At 37.9% G+C, this 18,323-nt stretch overlaps 1 protein-coding gene across 3 annotated transcripts in view; it reads left to right on the forward strand.

The window, feature by feature from the left end:
* Nucleotides 1–18,323, forward strand: part of DPY19L1 (dpy-19 like C-mannosyltransferase 1) — a 92,516-nt gene that overhangs the window by 70,575 nt on the left and 3,618 nt on the right. For all 3 annotated transcript variants that reach the window (XM_010804278.4, XM_002686820.7, XM_059885881.1), the window contains 7 exons: nt 583–654; nt 2,011–2,060; nt 6,463–6,487; nt 7,315–7,434; nt 8,118–8,292; nt 9,094–9,193; nt 10,563–10,688. In XM_010804278.4, the coding sequence (XP_010802580.1) occupies nt 583–654; nt 2,011–2,060; nt 6,463–6,487; nt 7,315–7,434; nt 8,118–8,292; nt 9,094–9,193; nt 10,563–10,688 (668 nt within the window). The remainder of the gene's footprint in view (nt 1–582; nt 655–2,010; nt 2,061–6,462; nt 6,488–7,314; nt 7,435–8,117; nt 8,293–9,093; nt 9,194–10,562; nt 10,689–18,323) is intronic.

Here is an 18,323-nt window from a genome sequence, read left to right on the forward strand (position 1 = left end):
TTTTTAATATGGTTGAATCTAGCCTTCTGTTTATAAACATATTGAGGAAAGCATGCATAATTTCATGTAATGATAAAAGATTACTTTTGTGATGGAATGTGTTGATAACGAGCAAATCGATTGCAATTTAGAAATTTCAGGCCGAGAATTGTTTGAGACTGTGATCTCAAATTATTGAGAGGTGTATAGGATTGCAATGTGTAGGGCTTTTTTAGTTTAAAAAAAAAAAAAAAGATTTTTATTCCAGATAAAATGCACAGTAAAGCTCATGCCATTCTGCTGACCCTCACTGAATATTGGGCTCTCTAGTTAGAACAGTACTGTGCAAAAGTGAATAGTAATCTTTCTAGTTGCGTTTTACACTACAAGTGTTTGGGAACTGTATCTGTTAGTGTTTTCAACTCAGCATTTTGGGGAAGTTCATTTCTATGAAAATGTATCTCCATTTTTATGATGGGAATCAGTGGGTAGATTGGTGAATGCATAAGTTTCTTAACATGTTTTAAAACTCACTTGGTTCATGATTGGCAGTTTCATTTGAAATAACATTCTTCTCTAATGAAACACTTCTTTGAATTTCAGACTCCCTTGAGGTATACAAAGACATTATTGCTTCCAGTAGTTCTTGTTGTGTTTATTGTAATCATTAGAAAGGTAAGTCTATTCTTTACCGTATGAGTACTTTCTCATAATAAAACATGTTCTTATTTCTTCATAGTAGTTACATGTACTAGGCTACATGTTAATCTAACACAATACTTACATAGATTTATTGAAGCACACTCTGTATTTTCTTACTAATAACCTTTGATGAATATTTATAAATCTTAAAAAATATTGTGCTAGTTACCAACATAAAGTAAACCTAAGAAAAGGACACTTACATTTTGATAGTCATGTATTTTGAAAGATAGGATCAGAGAGATCATGTTGACCCACATACAATTGTTTCTGCTTATGTAAATTATTATTGACTCACTTTTAACTTTTATGTAACATTTTATTAAAATATTTAACATATGCCTTTCTAAGTCATTTGTGTAGTCTTCATTAAATTCTGGATAGAGTTTATTATTAATCAAAAGGAAAAATAGAATATTAACAATGTTTTACTAAACTCAATGAAATAGACTCCCAACTTAGCTTTGATAATGAAATCTTAAGTCCAGATATAAATCAGGCCAAGGAAGTTCTAATCTTTAGCAAAGAGTGGTATGATATTCTTTTTTCTTCTTAAGAGTTAGTGAACTTTATAACTACAAATGTTTTAAGTGAATGACTTGGGATTAGTCTGTAATTGAAAAATAAATGATAGACCCTAAAGGTTTTCTAATTCAGAGCTATTATTTCTATGTTAGTACAATGTCATGTATTTGTGGAATATTCTGTATTGTAATTATTATTCACATCATATATTTATAATCTAACTATTTCACATACCTTATTTCAGTTGGTTCTTCAGTAACATTCTAGGGTACAGATACTATTATTACCATTTTGGCAAATGCAAAATTGGAAGGTCGGAGAGGTTGTTACTGGCCTCACATCATCTCCATTAAAAAGCAAGGGAAGAGTGAGAATCAGATGGCCCCTTTACCCTCCTGTTTGGACATCATAGTTATTATTCCTGTATAGTGTATAGTTAAGTAGAGGCACTACCAAGAACCTGAATGTGGTGGAATTCAGTAAAGGTGAATTAGAAGCTGAAAGGTCAGGTTTCAAGACCCTTCTTAGTTGTTGTCCACCTTCAGGAAGATCATTCAATCCTTCTGAGCCTGTTGCTCATTTATAACATAATAATAAAACCTAATCTGAACAGGGTTGATTATAGATATGCTTAAGTACATATACAAATGTAAGATTCTGTTGTCATAATTACTATTTCTGAGTTACTTCTTATCTCCATACTTCTGTATTTTAAAGTAAGTAAAAGTTTGAAAGTCTAGAAAATGTTACTTGAATTTTTTTTCCAATACAGCTGTTATAAAGTGTTTAAAAATCTATTTGCAGGTTATTAGTGACATGTGGGTTGTCTTAACTAAACAGCAGACACATATAAGGTAAATATGGCATTAATGACTTTGTTACTTCCTCCAGTTTATTAAGTAGGTATTTACAGGGTATTAATTTTATAGTTATGTGTTGTGCATGCAACATTTGATAACTGATGTTTCAGTTGTTGCCATCCCCCTTCTCTGCTTTTATCCTTATTCCCTCTCTGAGCAGAGCTAAGCACATCACTTACTTGTCTCTAAGCCCCATCCAGTATGCTCTGACAGTAGCCCTACACGTATTTCTACTTGAAGGACACAGCTTTGTGCTTCAGTTTGGCAGGTAAAGCAAATTACTCTGTTGATGGTTTTAGGACCAATGGACAGCCTTTTGACCGAAGAAGAGGGAAATGTAAAAGTGGATCATACCTCACTTTTTACATAAAATAAATTCCAGATAGATCAAAGATTTAAATATAGAGAAAAATGAAACTCCCAAATAAACCAAGAGTTTATCATAATGTTAGAGTTAGAGGCCTTGTTAAGAATGGCATAAAACCGATAAGGTAGAAGGAAAGGTTGATATGGTTGACCAGATAAATTCTATGGTAAAATACCATAAGCATTATTCAAAGCAAATACAACTTGGGGGAAATATTTGCAGATCATAACAAGGTAGTAATGACCATCACACATAAAGAACTTCTATAAATTAACAAGAAAAATGCTAAAAACCCATTTGAAAAATGAATGAAAGGTACACACAGGCAGCTGAGAAAACACATTCCCATTTTCGCTTTCCCACTACACTCATGTCCCACGAATCTCTTTTGTGCTCTTTGACCAGGAAAATCAGTTTCCTGCCCTTGCAGTGGTTGTGCGCTAAGCCCGTAATTGTGCCCCAAGCCCGTAATTGTGCCCCCTGCTTCCCACAGCCTGTCTTGGCATGACTCACTTCTCTAATCTTTGCCTAAATGTCACCTCCTGTAAGAAGCCTTTTCTGCCTATCATCTCTGAGTAGATCCCTTGTCTCCTTGCTTGTTATTCTCCACTGTCACACCCTTTTTCTTTCTCTCAGCATTTTTCACCATGTGTTTACAAACTGCAGTGTTGTTGCCTGTATCTCCTGAAAGGGGGGATGGCCATTTCTGTTCAGTTCAGCAGTTTATATGCAGTGCCTGGCATATGAGGAAAGAATAGTAGTTGAGTGATAAAGGCTTATGCATGAGTAAATAGATACATGAAAAAAATGCTCAGTCCCCCGATAATGTGGAAACCTTTTTACTTGCCAGGTTTGTAAAAATTAATACCCAGTGCTTGCAAGGGTGGTAGGGCAGTAAAGCAAAACATATGGTGGGCCTGTCCTTTAACCCAGCAGTTTCACCGATGCAAATGTGTCCCCTAGAAACGCTCATAGAAATGCAGAGGTGATGGTACAGAGATGCCCACTGTGGTGGTGTGTAAATGTGAAAGTGAAAACAGCCAAAGTATTCGGTAGTACAGGATTGGTTTAATTATGAGCCAGTCAGAAAGTAGAATTCTTTATGGATATTTCATCATACATCTTTGAATTAAAAATTATAAAACATATAAAGGATGATTATACTTTTATTTTAAATATGAAGATTTTATATGTTTATTTGTGCATAGGGATGTGGAAAGATAAAACTTATAATTATTAGTAGGGGATAGGATTAGAGGATGGAGTAAAGGAAGTTTTAATTCTAGTTTCATTCTTTTGTGAGTTTTTTGGGGGGCAGTAGAGATTGTTGAATTTGTGTGTCTGTATATTTTCTTTTATAACACAGCCTTATGTATTGTTCTTTAACCTCTGCAGTGATAAATTATTGCATGCACTCTGGTTCTCATTTAGAAGCAATTTATTGTAACTGTACCCTTGCTTCTACCCGACACCTTTGAGGGCTGGGAAAAAGGAAAAAGCTTCTAGTACATAAAGCCAAAATTTATTTTCGATTGAGATGAAAAATTTTTAAGAGCTCAGAAAAGGGCTAAAGGTTATAACTATAGTATGCATCTGGAAGAGAAAGGTGGAACTTTTCACAGAAACAAGAGAGTCTTTTCAATAATAACTCAACTATAGAAGTAATTATAGAAAAACACTGAGCTTCATGGGGCTCTCAATCTAGGTAGGATCAGAGCTTTTTGGAAAGGAGAAAGGCACATTGACATTTCATTTTGCATTAAGTACCAAAGTCATATGCCAATATAAAAAGGGGAGGGGTAGGATACACATTTTAATTCTCAAGATGTGAGCACGAGTGTCTCCTTTATTCAGGGACCTAGGGGTTAAAGGAGGATAAAGACAGTATGATGAGGTAGAAAATGTATTGATTCTGAAACCAGTCAATATATAGACCTGACTTTGCTGCTTACTAGCTCTGTGACTTGCTTTCCTTAGCTGTCAGTTGGGATAATAAATAGTTGTAAGATCAGAGTTAATGTAATGGTCATATTAATGGTCATATTAACATTAATATAATGGTCATATTAACATTCTAGGTGCTTAATAAATGCTAATGGATAATTTGTACTTGGAATGAAAGAAGAATAAAGGAGGACCCATTCACTTCCTTCATTTGCCTAATATATTTACTCTTTGCTAGTACATCAGTATTTTTGAAACCAAATCGTCCAATCAGATACTATGCTACCCAGATTACCTAGATTAGGGGATAATTGAATCATTTGTTCATTCATTCAAAAAAAAAGAATTGAACTGTATTTGCTAGGCATTGTTCTAGGTCTTAGGTCTTGAAATATTTCAGTGTTTAGCATAGAGAAGGCATGTGTTATCGAGTTGTATATTTGTATCTCTGATCCAGACTTCTCCCTTGAACTTAAGATTTATACATAGACTCAGTGTTTGTCATCTCTATTTGGGTGTCTGGTGAGAATCTCAAATTCTGTGAACGCAGTACTGAGCCTCTGAATGTGCTTCCCTGTCAGCACACTTCTGCTGGATCTTCTTCAGCTCATTTTCCTTCTGGCTCCCTCTTCTCTAATCATGCCGTCTTTACTGTCAGCCTGCCAAGGAGCCAGCTGCCATGAGTTAGTGAGTGAGTGAAGTTGCTCAGTCGTGTCTGACTCTTTGTGACCCCATGGACTGTAGCCCACCAGGCTCCTCCGTCCATGGGATTCTCCAGGCAAGAATACTGGAGTGGATTGCCATTTCCTTCTCTGCTACCATGGGGCTTTGTCATGTTTGTTCTCTCTGCCTGAAGTGCTCTTCCACCGGGGATCCTCAGGCTCCAATTCTCAGGTCCTCAAGGCTCTGCTAAGAGTTCACTCAGTTGGTGACCACACAGATAAATTTATACCACCCTGGACATCCAGTACTTCCTGCATCTTTTCCCTGGTTTCCTTTTTTCTGCATGGTATTTATTGCCATGTAATGTTTGCTTATTTGCTTCTGTTTGTCTCCTTCAACTTATATGTAAACTCTGGGGCACAGTTTCCCCCCCACCCCATCTTATTTACTGCTGTGTCTTCAGTGTTCAGTGAAATTGAGTGAATGGATGGATTTGTACCCTGTCCTCCTGAAGGGTTCATTTCAGTAGGGGGAGTCAGAGGATACTCAAGTAAACCTATAAGTGAACATTTTATTTTCTATGAGAAGATAAAACAGGGAAATGGAGTGTGAGTGATCAAGGTGGGAGGCACTGAATATGGGAGTCAAAGGAGCTGTCTGATGTTTTAAGGCGTAAAATGAGTCTAGTGTGACGGAGCACAGTTGGTCAAGAGGGAACACGGTAGAAGGTGAATTTCAAGGGTGAAAGATGGGGACCATCTAAAGAAGACTATGTGTAAATACCAAAAAAAAGCAAACCCATAACCAACTAGAAAGTCTTAAGAATGGCATATCTGGATTCCCATTTTTGAAATTTGCTCTCAGTGCTGTGATGAGACTCAACACAGGGTTGGGGTGCTGGGAAGGGGACCAGCGTGAGATGTGGGGGGGATAGGCCTATAAAGATGTATCCTTTCTTAGGAAATTAACATCAAGCAAAACTAAAGGTGGCATTTTGTGACTATTTTTTGTTTCAGAACTGCTGCTGTGAAAAAGTCTTGTGTGTGGCTTCCTATATTGTCTCTGTGGCAGTTATAGTTTATGTGGGAGCCAAGGGACCGCTGGGGACAGGAAGTAGGGCTATGGGACTGTGAGGGCTCCCTGCTTTGTCAGGATATTACTTGTGAGGTATGTGATACATGGCAGCCAGCAAGTCTTGTTGGCCTAAAAATACCCATGTAGTCAGATATGTGGGATGTGCAAAATTGTTTTAAAAGACTGTAGCATCTGTTTGGTTTATAACTTTTAGTTATTTTGGTTTACATGTATGTGTCCTGAGGGAATATTATAGAAGTTGTAAAACTCATATTTGTCAGGTAAAAATGCACATGATTGAAGTGCTTCAATGGTGATTCAATGGTAGTATTTCTTTTTTCATTTCAGAAAACACCAGTTTGATCATGGAGAGGTAAAGACTTAATATTACCAAAGTGTGCCTTGTTTTAATGTTTGTATATATTTGGACTTTTCTTTCTATTCATTTTCTCACTTTAAATAGGCCTGTATGCATTTTTATGAGAATACTACAAATATGACCATTCATTTGTTAAAGTAGGTAGCTAGGAAACTCACTTGGTCTATTCTGATCATCATCAAGGTAATAGCAGTTCACTGCTGGGGTCCATTTAGGCACTGTTGCAGAGTATCTTTGACATGATTGGAGATCATTTTCCTCTCTGCTCACCTTGCCCAGAGGCCTCAGAGATGTGACTGGCTGCTGTTCCCATTTCCTGGTGATTCAGCCTGTTTCTTTTTAAATAAGGGATAATTGACATATAATGCTAGTTTCAGATGTACAGCATACTGATTTGAATTTGTGTACCTTGTGGATTGATCACCACAGTAAATCTAGTTAAAATTCTTACTATACATAGTTACTAAAAATTTTTTTCTTGTGATGAAGACTTTTAGGATCCTCTTTCTTAGCAATGGCATGGTGACTATAGTTGATGATACTGTATTTCATATTTCCACCTGGTTCAGAAGTGTGGGCTTTATTAACCCCAGACTTGATTCTGAGTGGAATTATAGGTCCACTTGCCTTAAGGATTTTATAATTTTAGCCCTCTAATAAAATGGAGAAGTTTGAAAGTGAATTTTAAGACTTGTTTATTTCAGAAATCAAAATATTGTTTCTAAGAAAAAGTACTCTTTTCTAGTATATTCACCAATTTAACAATATATTCTTAAACTTCACAAATATTAGGAGTAAAAAATATGTTCTCTGTCTTTCAGCTGGTTTATCACGCATTGCAACTGCTAGCATATACAGTCCTTGGTGTTTTAATTATGAGACTAAAGCTCTTCTTGACACCACACATGTGTGTTATGGCTTCCTTGATCTGCTCAAGACAGGTGAGATGATTGTTATGTCGGTATTATAGATGCTGTGATAATTTTACCCCAGCCTTTGTTACTAAGTGGCTCTAAAATAATATTGAATTGCCCAAAGTTCTTTAAATTGTTATAATTAAAGTTCTTCATGGTTTTGTTAGAATCTTTCCAAAGGTTAAGGGCCACAGCAGATCATTTATCCTTTTAACTTCTAAAATGGTCCTAGGCATACAACAAACACTCATTCAGTGCGGGCTAAATTCATGAATGGTAACTATGTAGATATTGACAGAAAGCAGTGATCTCACAGGGGCCCACACTCAGAAGGACTCTGCACCGAGATTGATGCATAGCTATTTCGCTGCTTTGAACGTCTTAAAAATTGTCAGTCGAGGAACCCATGTTTTTATTTTGCACTGAGTTTGGCAAATTATTTAGGTAGGCCTGACCTTACCGGAACCTGGAAGTAGAGAGAGCAAATTAAGAGAAGAATTTCTTAAACCATGTCCCACCTATATAAAGCTAATGGTAGAATTCTTTCGACCCCTCAGGTTATTGTTTCTGGAACTTTTCCTTCAAATTATTAGTCCTGTATCTGGGATGCTAGCAGAGACTGTATTCTTCTCTGGGAAGAACTTTTGCTTATTTCAGGATGCAGGCTGCTTGTACTAACCATTGTCAATGTGTTCTTTATTTGATTTCAGCTATTTGGATGGCTCTTTTGCAAAGTGCATCCTGGTGCTGTTGTTTTTGCTGTGTTAGCAGCAATGTCAATACAAGGTTCTGCAAATTTACAAACCCAGTGGAATATTGTAGGGGAATTCAGCAATTTGCCACAAGAAGAACTTATAGAATGGATTAAATATAGTACTAAACCGGGTAAAAAAAAGTCTTATTATTTAGCTGTGGTTTTCCCTATGGTTTTATATACAAGTGCACAACCTTCAACTTAGTTACTTCCAGTGGTTTTAATCTTTCTAAGAAACCCTGTTTCTCGATTATCTAGAAAGAGAGAGATGTTAATCTTGCTTATGAAATTTGCTAAAGAAATGTTGTAAGTATTTTCTTAATAATTTATTTCTCTGTTTTCCATAAATTCTAATTTTTTAAAAAATATATCCAAAGTTTTGCATGGCACAGTTTAAAATGATTTATGGTATGCTTATTTTCCTGATTAATTTTTAATCTCAGTCCTTCACATTCCTTCTTGAAATGAACTCAAGGAATATGATACTTGATTCATGTATCCAAAGGGAACTTTTTGTTGTCATAAGGGAGGCCTGGCGTGCTGCAGTTCATGGGGTCGCAAAGAGTCGGACATGACTGAGCAACTGAACTGAATATCAAATCATCTTTCAGAATTCCTTGGTGCTGTAAAACTTCTCTAGTCAATGTGTTACTTCTTCTTAGAATCAGGAAAAGACACTAAAAACAAACAACCAAAAGAAACAGAGATCTTCAGTGATGAGGCTTTGTCTTGCAAGGAAAATATTTTATCCAGACTTGGTTGCTGACCACCATTTTATCAGCTACCCAATTCATTCTGGTTCTGTTACTGAATCTTTATGTCACGATTCAGGCCTCAGCTTTTTCACCTGGGAAGTAACGGAGCTGACCAGAGGGGGACTCCTTGTCACGTCCCCCAGGGGTCTTCCTAAGCCCTTTGCTCCTGCTTTGCAGATGCAGTGTTTGCGGGTGCCATGCCCACAATGGCAAGTGTTAAACTCTCCGCACTTCGGCCCGTTGTGAATCATCCACATTATGAAGATGCGGGTTTAAGGTTAGTACACAATTATCGCATTGTTGAAAACAAGTTTTTCATACAAATAGAAAATGAGTGAGGGAACCAGCAGCATAACAAGAAGTGTTTCAAAAAGGATATGGCGAACTGGAGTATATAGAGGCTGGGGACAAAGAATACTGAGATAACATGGTTAAGTTCAGTGCAAACTGTTAAGGCCCCATAGGACAATAAAGCTGCAGTCTTTGGGGTTCTCTTCTCTCCTTGGCAGCATAAAGAAATCACACGGTGTCTGTGTTATACAGGGCTCCAAAACACCCAGGTCCTTATTAGTTATCATCACCTTTAAGTTCCTCCAGAAAATTCATTAGCCTATAGTTTTTATTAAGGTTTTCTCATAGGATATTTTTCTTGAATTTTGAGGAGTCAGTTGAAATGGAATCTAATTCAAGGAGAGGTTTTATTTTTTATTCTCTAATTTTCACCAATATAGTTCTACTGAAATGATCATGTTTTTTTTTTCTACTATTTTTTCATAAGTTAGAATGTTGTGTTCTCTTTGAAAATGTCTGTCGCTCAGTCATGTCCAACTCTTTGTGACCCCGTGGACTGTAGCCCACTAGGCTCCTCTGTCCATGGAATTCTCCAGGCAAGAATATTGAAGTGGGTTGCCATTTCCTTCTCCAGGGGATCTTCCCAACCCGGGGATTGAACCTGGGTCTCCCAACATTGCAGGCAGATTCTTTACTGTCTGAGCCACCAGGGAAGCCCATGTTCTCTCTGAAAAGGAAAAAGATTAAATTTTCATTTAATTTCTAGGTTGGTCAGCTAGTCATTTCCTAAGTGATTGGTGATCTTATTAATATTTTATGTAACAGTGGGCCATACCTTTTATAAATAAAAAGCTTTTTCATTAAAAAATCAATTTTAGCAAACTAATTTCTGGAGCAACTGTGTTGAATAAACTTAGTTTTTTGTTTTAATTATGAATAAAATGGAGAGCCATTTAATACTAATTGTTGGTTATCAAAGTTAGGACTGTTGTACCTTTAAAGTTAACAACAAACCTTTAAAGTAGTCCTGTAGTTGTCTTTGTGTAGCTCATACTCGTATCTGTGATAGAGTGATGGGAAATTTAAATCAAGCAATCAAACAAGCCAAAAGACTGAGTTTGTGATGAAAAGATTCATTAAACTGAACTTCTTCTCTCAGGACTCTTGTGCTGCCTGTGCTTTTTTTGGTTGACCTCCCCAATGCCCCTGAGCCAGGAGCTCTTGTGAAGAATGTCCTCTTGACCTGATTTTTCTATAGAGTCTTTCTTCTAGTTCCATTCAGTACTTCTGTCCAAATAGGTTGATTACATTCTTTTGATCTTGAAAATCTTCTGCCCAATTAATTTTCTTTACAGAGCCAGAACAAAAATAGTATATTCGATGTATAGTCGGAAAGCAGCTGAAGAAGTGAAGCGAGAACTGATAAAGTTACAAGTGAATTACTACATTCTGGAAGAATCGTGGTGTATAAGAAGATCCAAGTGAGTACTCAGCAATAGTACTTTATATTCATAAGACATGAAAGTTAATTCGGTCTCATGGAAAGTGCTTTACTAGTTGTATGTGTGAAACATATATAATATTTAGCAAAGTATAAGCCAAAAAACCTTTCTAATAATTATTTGGAGTTTTTTTCTTTTCAAATCATTATAAATATCTTTTTAATTTGTAATGATTTGCATGTGCACATTTCCTTTGTATGTGCACTTATTGATAATTTCCCAAATTGTTCACACTTGTCTTTGGTGTTTTTTTAAAAAACTCTAAAGTTGGATGTATTTTCTTTCAAAAGACTTGTAGAGTTGAAGCCAAGTAGTGGAAAGTCTCACTGTAATGAAGTCCAGCAGCTTTATCTATTGTACATCTCTACAACTTATATCCTGGGATAGAGAGGACTCTCTCCCAAATTCACCTTAGAGCAGGGATCCCCCAACATCTGGGTCTAACACCTGATGATCTGAGTTGGAGCTTTGTAATAATAGAAATAAAGTGCACAATAAGTGTAATGCACTTGAATCATCCTGAAGCCTTCCTCTGCCCCGCTTCTTTGGAACAATTATCTTCCGTGAAACTGGTCCCTGGTGCCAAAAAGGTTGAGGAACTTCTGACTTAGAGTGAAGCTTCTGTCTTACTGTTTGTGTCTTATTTGAGTGGGCAAATGATTAACATTACAGCAACCCCTATTCTCCTGGGTTTATATTTTAAATTTTTTCTATTTCCACAGAGAAGTTCACTAAGCACATTAGAGCAATAAGAGTTGGTAAGATTTCAAAGCAAATATGAATTCTAAAGGTGGGCTGCAGTCCATGGGGTCGCTAGGAGTCGGACACAACTGAGCGACTTCACTTTGACTTTTCACTTTCATGCATTGGAGGAGAAAATGGCAACCCACTCCAGTGTTCTTGCCTGGAGAATCCCAGGGATGGGGGAGCCTCGTGGGCTGCTGTCTGTGGGGTTGCACGGAGTTGGACACTACTGAAGCGACTTAGCAGCAGCAGCAGCAGCAGCAGCAAAGTAGACTATTTAGAAATGTTGCACTTGGGTGAAGTGAAGTTATGAAGTGAAGTTGCTCAGTCGCGTCTGACTCTTTGCGACCCCATGGACTGTAGCCTACCAGGCTTCTCAGACCATGGGATTTTCCAGGCAGGAGTACTGGAGTGGGTTGCTGTATCCTTCTCCAGGGGATCTTCCTGACCCAGGGATCAAACTGAGGTCTCCTGCATAGTAGACAGACACTTCACCCTCTGAGCCACCAGGGAAGCCGAAAGCAAATGATAGCTTACTATTAAAATACTGAAGCGTCATCCCATAAGGAATATAGAAAGTAGTTTTTATCAGAAATCAAGGATATTTTATGGAACACTATTATTTTTTTTTTATTTTCATTACTCTTTAAGTAAATAGAAATCTTCAGGAGATTGCTATATCTGTGGCTTAATCAATCTCATTCACCATGTATTTCAGTGATACACGAAGGTGTTAAGATAAAATGATTAAATATTGACTCAGGAGTAAAAGTAGTTCTGAGGTAGTATCTATCAAGTGTTGCCCACAAGGAAACTCAAATAATTGTTTATTGTTGAATGATTTTCCAGTGAGTATGTCCCAAGTGACTGGAATTTAATCAAGATCTACAGAAAATGTTACTGAATCATAATTGAGAAAATGCTCCACGTCTTTATGAACATAAGGATATGTATGAAACTTATATACATAACCTTTAACTTTGTTATATAAATTTAGGACAAAAAGTTGTAAGCATCTCTCATAACAATTTGATGAAGACATTGTAATAAATGAATGTTGGCCTGACGTTTACAATCAGAAGGACTCAGTTTCTTGGCAGATTTCTGCCAGCACTGGGGTCTTTACTGTCTCAGGGTTTACTTTCTGACTCAGTGATGCCAACCTGAAACACCTGTAAGTTACTGGAACATAAAAATTGTTTTGTGAGCTCTCTTCCCCAACAAATGATGAACCTTGATTCAAGAGTCTTCATTTTTCCCTAGACCCATGCATATTTGAATATGTGAAAATTGCAGAGGCTGGCGTTCTTTATTCTAAGATGTTGATAGAGCTCCTTAGATTTGCATAGTTGTAGTAGTCTCATATTCTGATGGGCAGAGCACTGGTTTTTGTACACAAGAAAGGATCAAAAGACAAATTTAGGAAGTATGGCAATAAATCTTGGACACTGCACAAAGTCAGCAGTGAATTAACTGGCTTCTGATCCTCTTCATTTGGAGTTCACCTCCAGGGACAAGGCTGAGAGTTGGGTGGGGTGGAGGTTTGTGCTGGATTTCCCCTGCTGCACTGATTGCCCTTGTTGTGTTTGGGCAGCAGGAGTGGAGAGAGAGGAAAAAGAGGAAGTGGCTTCCTCTTATCTGGTTCCCCCTCAGTAACGACACTCTCCATCTTCTACAGGATTGTAAGTCTCAGAAAGTCTTAGGCAGGTGCACTCTGCTCAAAGCTTGAAACAAAACACAGCTGTGCTCTCTGTTCTGACAGAGAAGCAAATGGAGGGCTCAGAAGAGGAAAGGGAAGAAGGACTAATATTCAGTACTCTTACTTTCACAGTGGGAAGAACTGAGTTTCTGGCCAGAGCTGTCAATCAGAATTGGAACCTTCCTTACTGCTTTGGCCCTCACTCTCCAATTCTGTCATGCCAGCCTAAGACAGTTGTATGTGATTGGAAAAGAAAAATATGCCCGAACAGGGGGAGCAAATGGGGAACTAGTATAGGAGAAGAAAAGGAAGAGGCACTAATCCACCTGGAGCTTAAACTGGTATCTGCCACGGTGGGCACTGTATTATGTGCTCTCATTTACAGAGTGGCTTAATTGTGTGCTTGATTATTCTTGAAATACTTGATTCCCTGTGTTCAAATACAAGTAGGAAAATATACTCAAATACAAGTTACAGATTCAGTTTTTAATTAGCTCCTTTTTTATTCTCAATTCTCTGCTCCTTCTCATTAATTCCCATAATAGAGTTGACATAAAAGTAAAAAACATCAATTCAGAAGAAAATTACTGAGATTTTCACTAATGCTGTTTTAAAGACATAGCTGACTGGCCTCAGGAAACTTTAGAAAACTCAGACAAGAACTAAAAGATGTTACACTTAGAGCTCACAAAGGCGGCTCTTTGTCTCGTCTTTTCCTGAAAGCAGTTGAACTCAGTAGCTGGTGCTTCGTGTGTGTTTCACTCTCTACTATCACTGGCCTGCAGTGTAGTAACAGTTTGGCCTTGGTATGTGTGAGAAAATTAAAAGATGGAAAACCCAAGCCCAGTCATATCTTCATAGGTTAATAGAATCTCATATCAGCGAGGGTGTGAAGAAAAGTGTGCACTGAACACTCTTTTGTGGGAACACTCACTGGTAATACCTTTTTGGAAGATAATTTGATAGACGCATAGTGAAAATTGAATAGCGTTTTGACATGGTGATAGCACTGCTTCTAAAAACTTAGCTTATAGAAAGATAAAGGCACAAAATTATTTATATCAGCATTGTTTTATAATGACAAAAATGAGAAACAATTAAGATATCTATCCATGAAAGAGTGATTAAATAATACATAAAAGTACTACACCTATGAAAAAGAATAAGGTAGGTCTTCATGAAATTGGACAGTGACCACTTTCTGTTGCTAAGTGAGGAGTCCCAGGTTAATCTCAGTTTTGTAAAAGCAACCCGGGAGCACCTGTGAATATAAATGTCTGTGCCTATGTTTTTGTGTGCTTGTATGTCTGAACGTGAATAAAAAAGGTCAAACAGAATGCATGCTGGATTGTTTATAGAAGCACCTCTGAGGAAGGGCATTGGAGGTGATAGTGGCTTCTACTTATTTATTTTGATAGGTTCATATTTTGACATCTTTTGAGTGAAGGTTCCCTTTAAATTAAAGACGTTTAAAAAAAAATAAAGATGTTATGGAAAAGGAGAAAGCATGTGCATTCCTGTCTAGTGCTTGCCTCGTGGTAAATAGCAGGGTCATGGGGCTGCCCTTGGTAATTAAAGGGACTTGTTGGAAATGGTGTTTTCTCTTACAAAGAAAAGTGAAGCAGCTATGACAAAACACAAGCTGTTGTCAAATCTCTATAATTTTTCCTTGGTTTTTCTGTTTTTTAGCATTTTAAAAATGTAAAATTTGTGAAATCCCTTTCACTTTTTTTGTTTTTAATTGATATTTGGAAGAGTCCAGGCCAGTTGTCTTGCAAGAATGTCCCACATTTGAATTTGTCTAACTTATTCCACATTATTAAATTCAGTCTGGCAAAATTTGGCAAGAACACTGCATAGATGGTGTTGTGTACTTTCCATTATGTTACTTTTGGAGATACCTGTCACTTTGTTCTGTTATTGCTGATGGTAAGTTTGATAACTTGATTAAAGAATGTCCCAGCTCTCACCATTTTAAGGAGACAAATGTCCTTTATAATCAAACCTTTCACCAGGTAGTTCTTGCATCCACTCATCCACTTCTTACACTTTCCTGAATCAGTTATTATTAATACATTGGTGATTATAAAACCAGTAATATAATAGATTTGAAAATAATATATCAGTTACTGTTTAGTGGAAGTAAGAATGGATTTGGTAAATAATAAAGGGTCACCTTGTGTCTCCATGTCAGTTCAATTCAGTTTAGTCACTCAGTCGTGTCTGACTCTGCAACGCCATGGACTGCAGCACGCCAGGCCTCCCTGTCCAACACCAACTGCCGGAGTCTGCTCAAACTCATGTCCATTGAGTCAGTGATGCCATCCAACCATCTCATCCCCTTCTCCGCCTGCCCTCAATCTTTCCCAGCATCAGGGTCTTTTCAGATGAGTCAGCTCTTCGCATCAGGTGGCCAAAATATTGGAGTTTCAGCTTCAACATCAGTCCTTCCAATGAACACCCGGACTGATCTTCTTAGACTGGTTGGATCTCCTTGCAGTCCAAGGGACTCTCAAGAGTCTTCTCCAACACTACAGTTCAAAAGCATCAATTCTTCTGGCTCAGCTTTCTTCACAGTCCAACTCTTACATCCATACATGTCTACTGGAAAAACCATAGCCTTGACTAGATGGACCTTTGTTGACAAAGTAATGTCTGTGCTTTTTAGTATCCTGTCTAGGTTGGTCATAACTTTCCTTCCAAGGAGTAAGCATCTTTTAATTTCATGGCTGCAGTCACCATCTGCAGTGATTTTGGAGCCTCCCAAAATAAATTCAGCCACTGTTTCCACTGTTTCCCCATCTATTTGCCATGAAGTGATGGGACCAGATGCCATGATCTTAGTTTTCTGAATGTTGAGCTTTAAGCCAACTTTTTCACTCTCCTCTTTCACTTTCATCAAGAGGCTCTTTAGTTCCTCTTCACTTTCTGCCATAAGGGTGGTGTCATCTGCATATCTGACGTTATTGATATTTCTCCCGGCAATCTTGATTCCAGCTTGTGCTTCATCCAGCCCAGCGTTTCTCATGATGTACTCTGCATAGAAGTTAAATAAGCAGGGTGACAATATACAGTCTTGATGTACTCGTTTTTCTATTTGGAACCAGTCTGTTGTTCCATGTCCACTTCTAACTGTTGCTTCCTGACCTGCATACAGATTTCTCAAGAGGCACGTCAGGTGGTCTGGTATTCTCATCTCTTTCATGTCACATTTTGATAATTCTCAAAATATTTCAACTTTTTTCATTTTTATATCTATCATGGTGATCTGTGACCAGTGATCTTTGCTGTTACTATTGTAATTGTTTTGGGGCACCTTGTACTGTACCCATGTAAGATGGCAAACTTGATGAGTGAATGTTGTATGTGTCCTGACTGTTCCACCAACCAGCTGTTCCCCTCTCTCTTTCTCCTTGCGCCTCCCTATTCTTTGAAACATAGGCCAATTAATAATTTTTCAGTGGCTTCTAAGTGTTCAAGTGAAAAGAAGAGCTGCATGTCTCTCACTTTGAAACAAAAGTTATAAATGACTAAATTTAGTAAGGAAGGCATATCAAAGGCCAAGATGGGTCAAAAGCTAGGCCTCTTGTGCCAAACAGTTAGCCACATAGTGAATACAAAGGAAATGTTCTTGAAAGAAAAGTGCTACGCCAGTTAATACATGAATTATAAGAAAGTGAAACACCCTTATTGCTAATACGGAGAAAGTTTTAGTGGTCTGGATGAAAGATCAAACCAGCCACAACATCCCCTTAAGCCAAAGACTAATTTAGAGCAAGGCCATAACTCTCTTTAGTTTTGTAAGGGTTGAGAAGGTGAGGAAGCCACAGTGGTAAAGTTTGAAACCAGCAGAGGTTGGTTCATGAGGTTTAAGGAAAAAAGTCATCTCTATAATATCAGAGTACAAGATGAAGCAGCAAGTGCTGATGTAGAAGCTTCAGCAAATTATCCAGGTCTAGCTGAAATCATTATTGAAGGTGGCTACACTAAGCAACAGATTTTCAATGATGAAAGCCTTCTATTGGAAGAAGATGCCATCTAGGACTTCCATAGCTAGAGAGGACAAGTCAATACCTGGCTTCAAATCTTCCAAGAACAGGCTGTCTCTCTTCAGTTAGTTCAGTTGCGCAGTTGTGTCCAATTCTTTGCAGCCCCATGGACTGCAACATGCCATGCTTCACTGTCCATAACCAACTCCTGGAGCTTGATCTCTCTTATTAGAGGCTAAAGCAGGTGGTGACTTGAAGCTGAAGCCAGTGCTGCATTTATCATTCTGAAAACCCTAGGGCCCTACTGAATTATGATAAATCTACTTTGCTGGTGCTCCAACCCTGGATGATAGCACAACTGCTTACAATGTGGTTTCTGACTATGATAAGCTGTTAAGACCTGCTTGGGGAAAAAAAGATTCATTTCAAAATATAACTGCTCATTGACAATGCACCCGGTCACCCCAAAGCTCGAATGAATGTACAATGAGATTAACGTTGTTTTCATGCCTTCTAACATAGCATCCATTCTGCAGCCCCACAGTTCAAGTAATTTCTGTTTCGATGTCTTATAATTTAAGAAATACACTTTGTAAGGGTATAGCTGCCATAGCCAGTATTCTTCTGTTGGATCTGGGCAAAGTCAGTTGAAAACCATTTTGGGAAGGATTCACCCATCTAGATACCATTAAGGGCATTTGTGATTCCTGGGAAGAGGTCAAAGTCTCAGAGTTAGCAGGAGCTTGGGAGAAGCTGACTGCACCCCTCCTGCTTGACTTTGAGGGGTTCAAGACTGCGGTGGAGTAAGGGACTGCAGATGTGGTGCAAGTAGCAAGACAGTTAGGGTTAGAAGTGGGGCCTGAAGATGTAATTGAATTGCTACCATCTCATGATGAAACTAGCAGATAAGAAGTTACTTCTTATGGATGAGCACAGCACGTGGTTTTTTGAGATGGACTCTACTCCTGGTGAAGATGCTGTGAAGATTGTTAAAATAACAACAAAGGATTTAGAATATTACATAAATTTAGTTGATAAAGCAGTGACAGGGTTTGAGAATATTGATTCCAATTTTGAAAGAAATTCTACTGTGAGTAAAATGCCATCACACAGCATTGTGTGCTACAGAGAAATCGTTCATGAAAGAAGGAGCCCATTAAGGTGGCAAGCATCATTATATTG

The sequence above is a fragment of the Bos taurus genome, chromosome 4 (assembly GCF_002263795.3).
Source record: "Bos taurus isolate L1 Dominette 01449 registration number 42190680 breed Hereford chromosome 4, ARS-UCD2.0, whole genome shotgun sequence".
Taxonomy (NCBI): Eukaryota; Metazoa; Chordata; class Mammalia; order Artiodactyla; family Bovidae; genus Bos; species Bos taurus.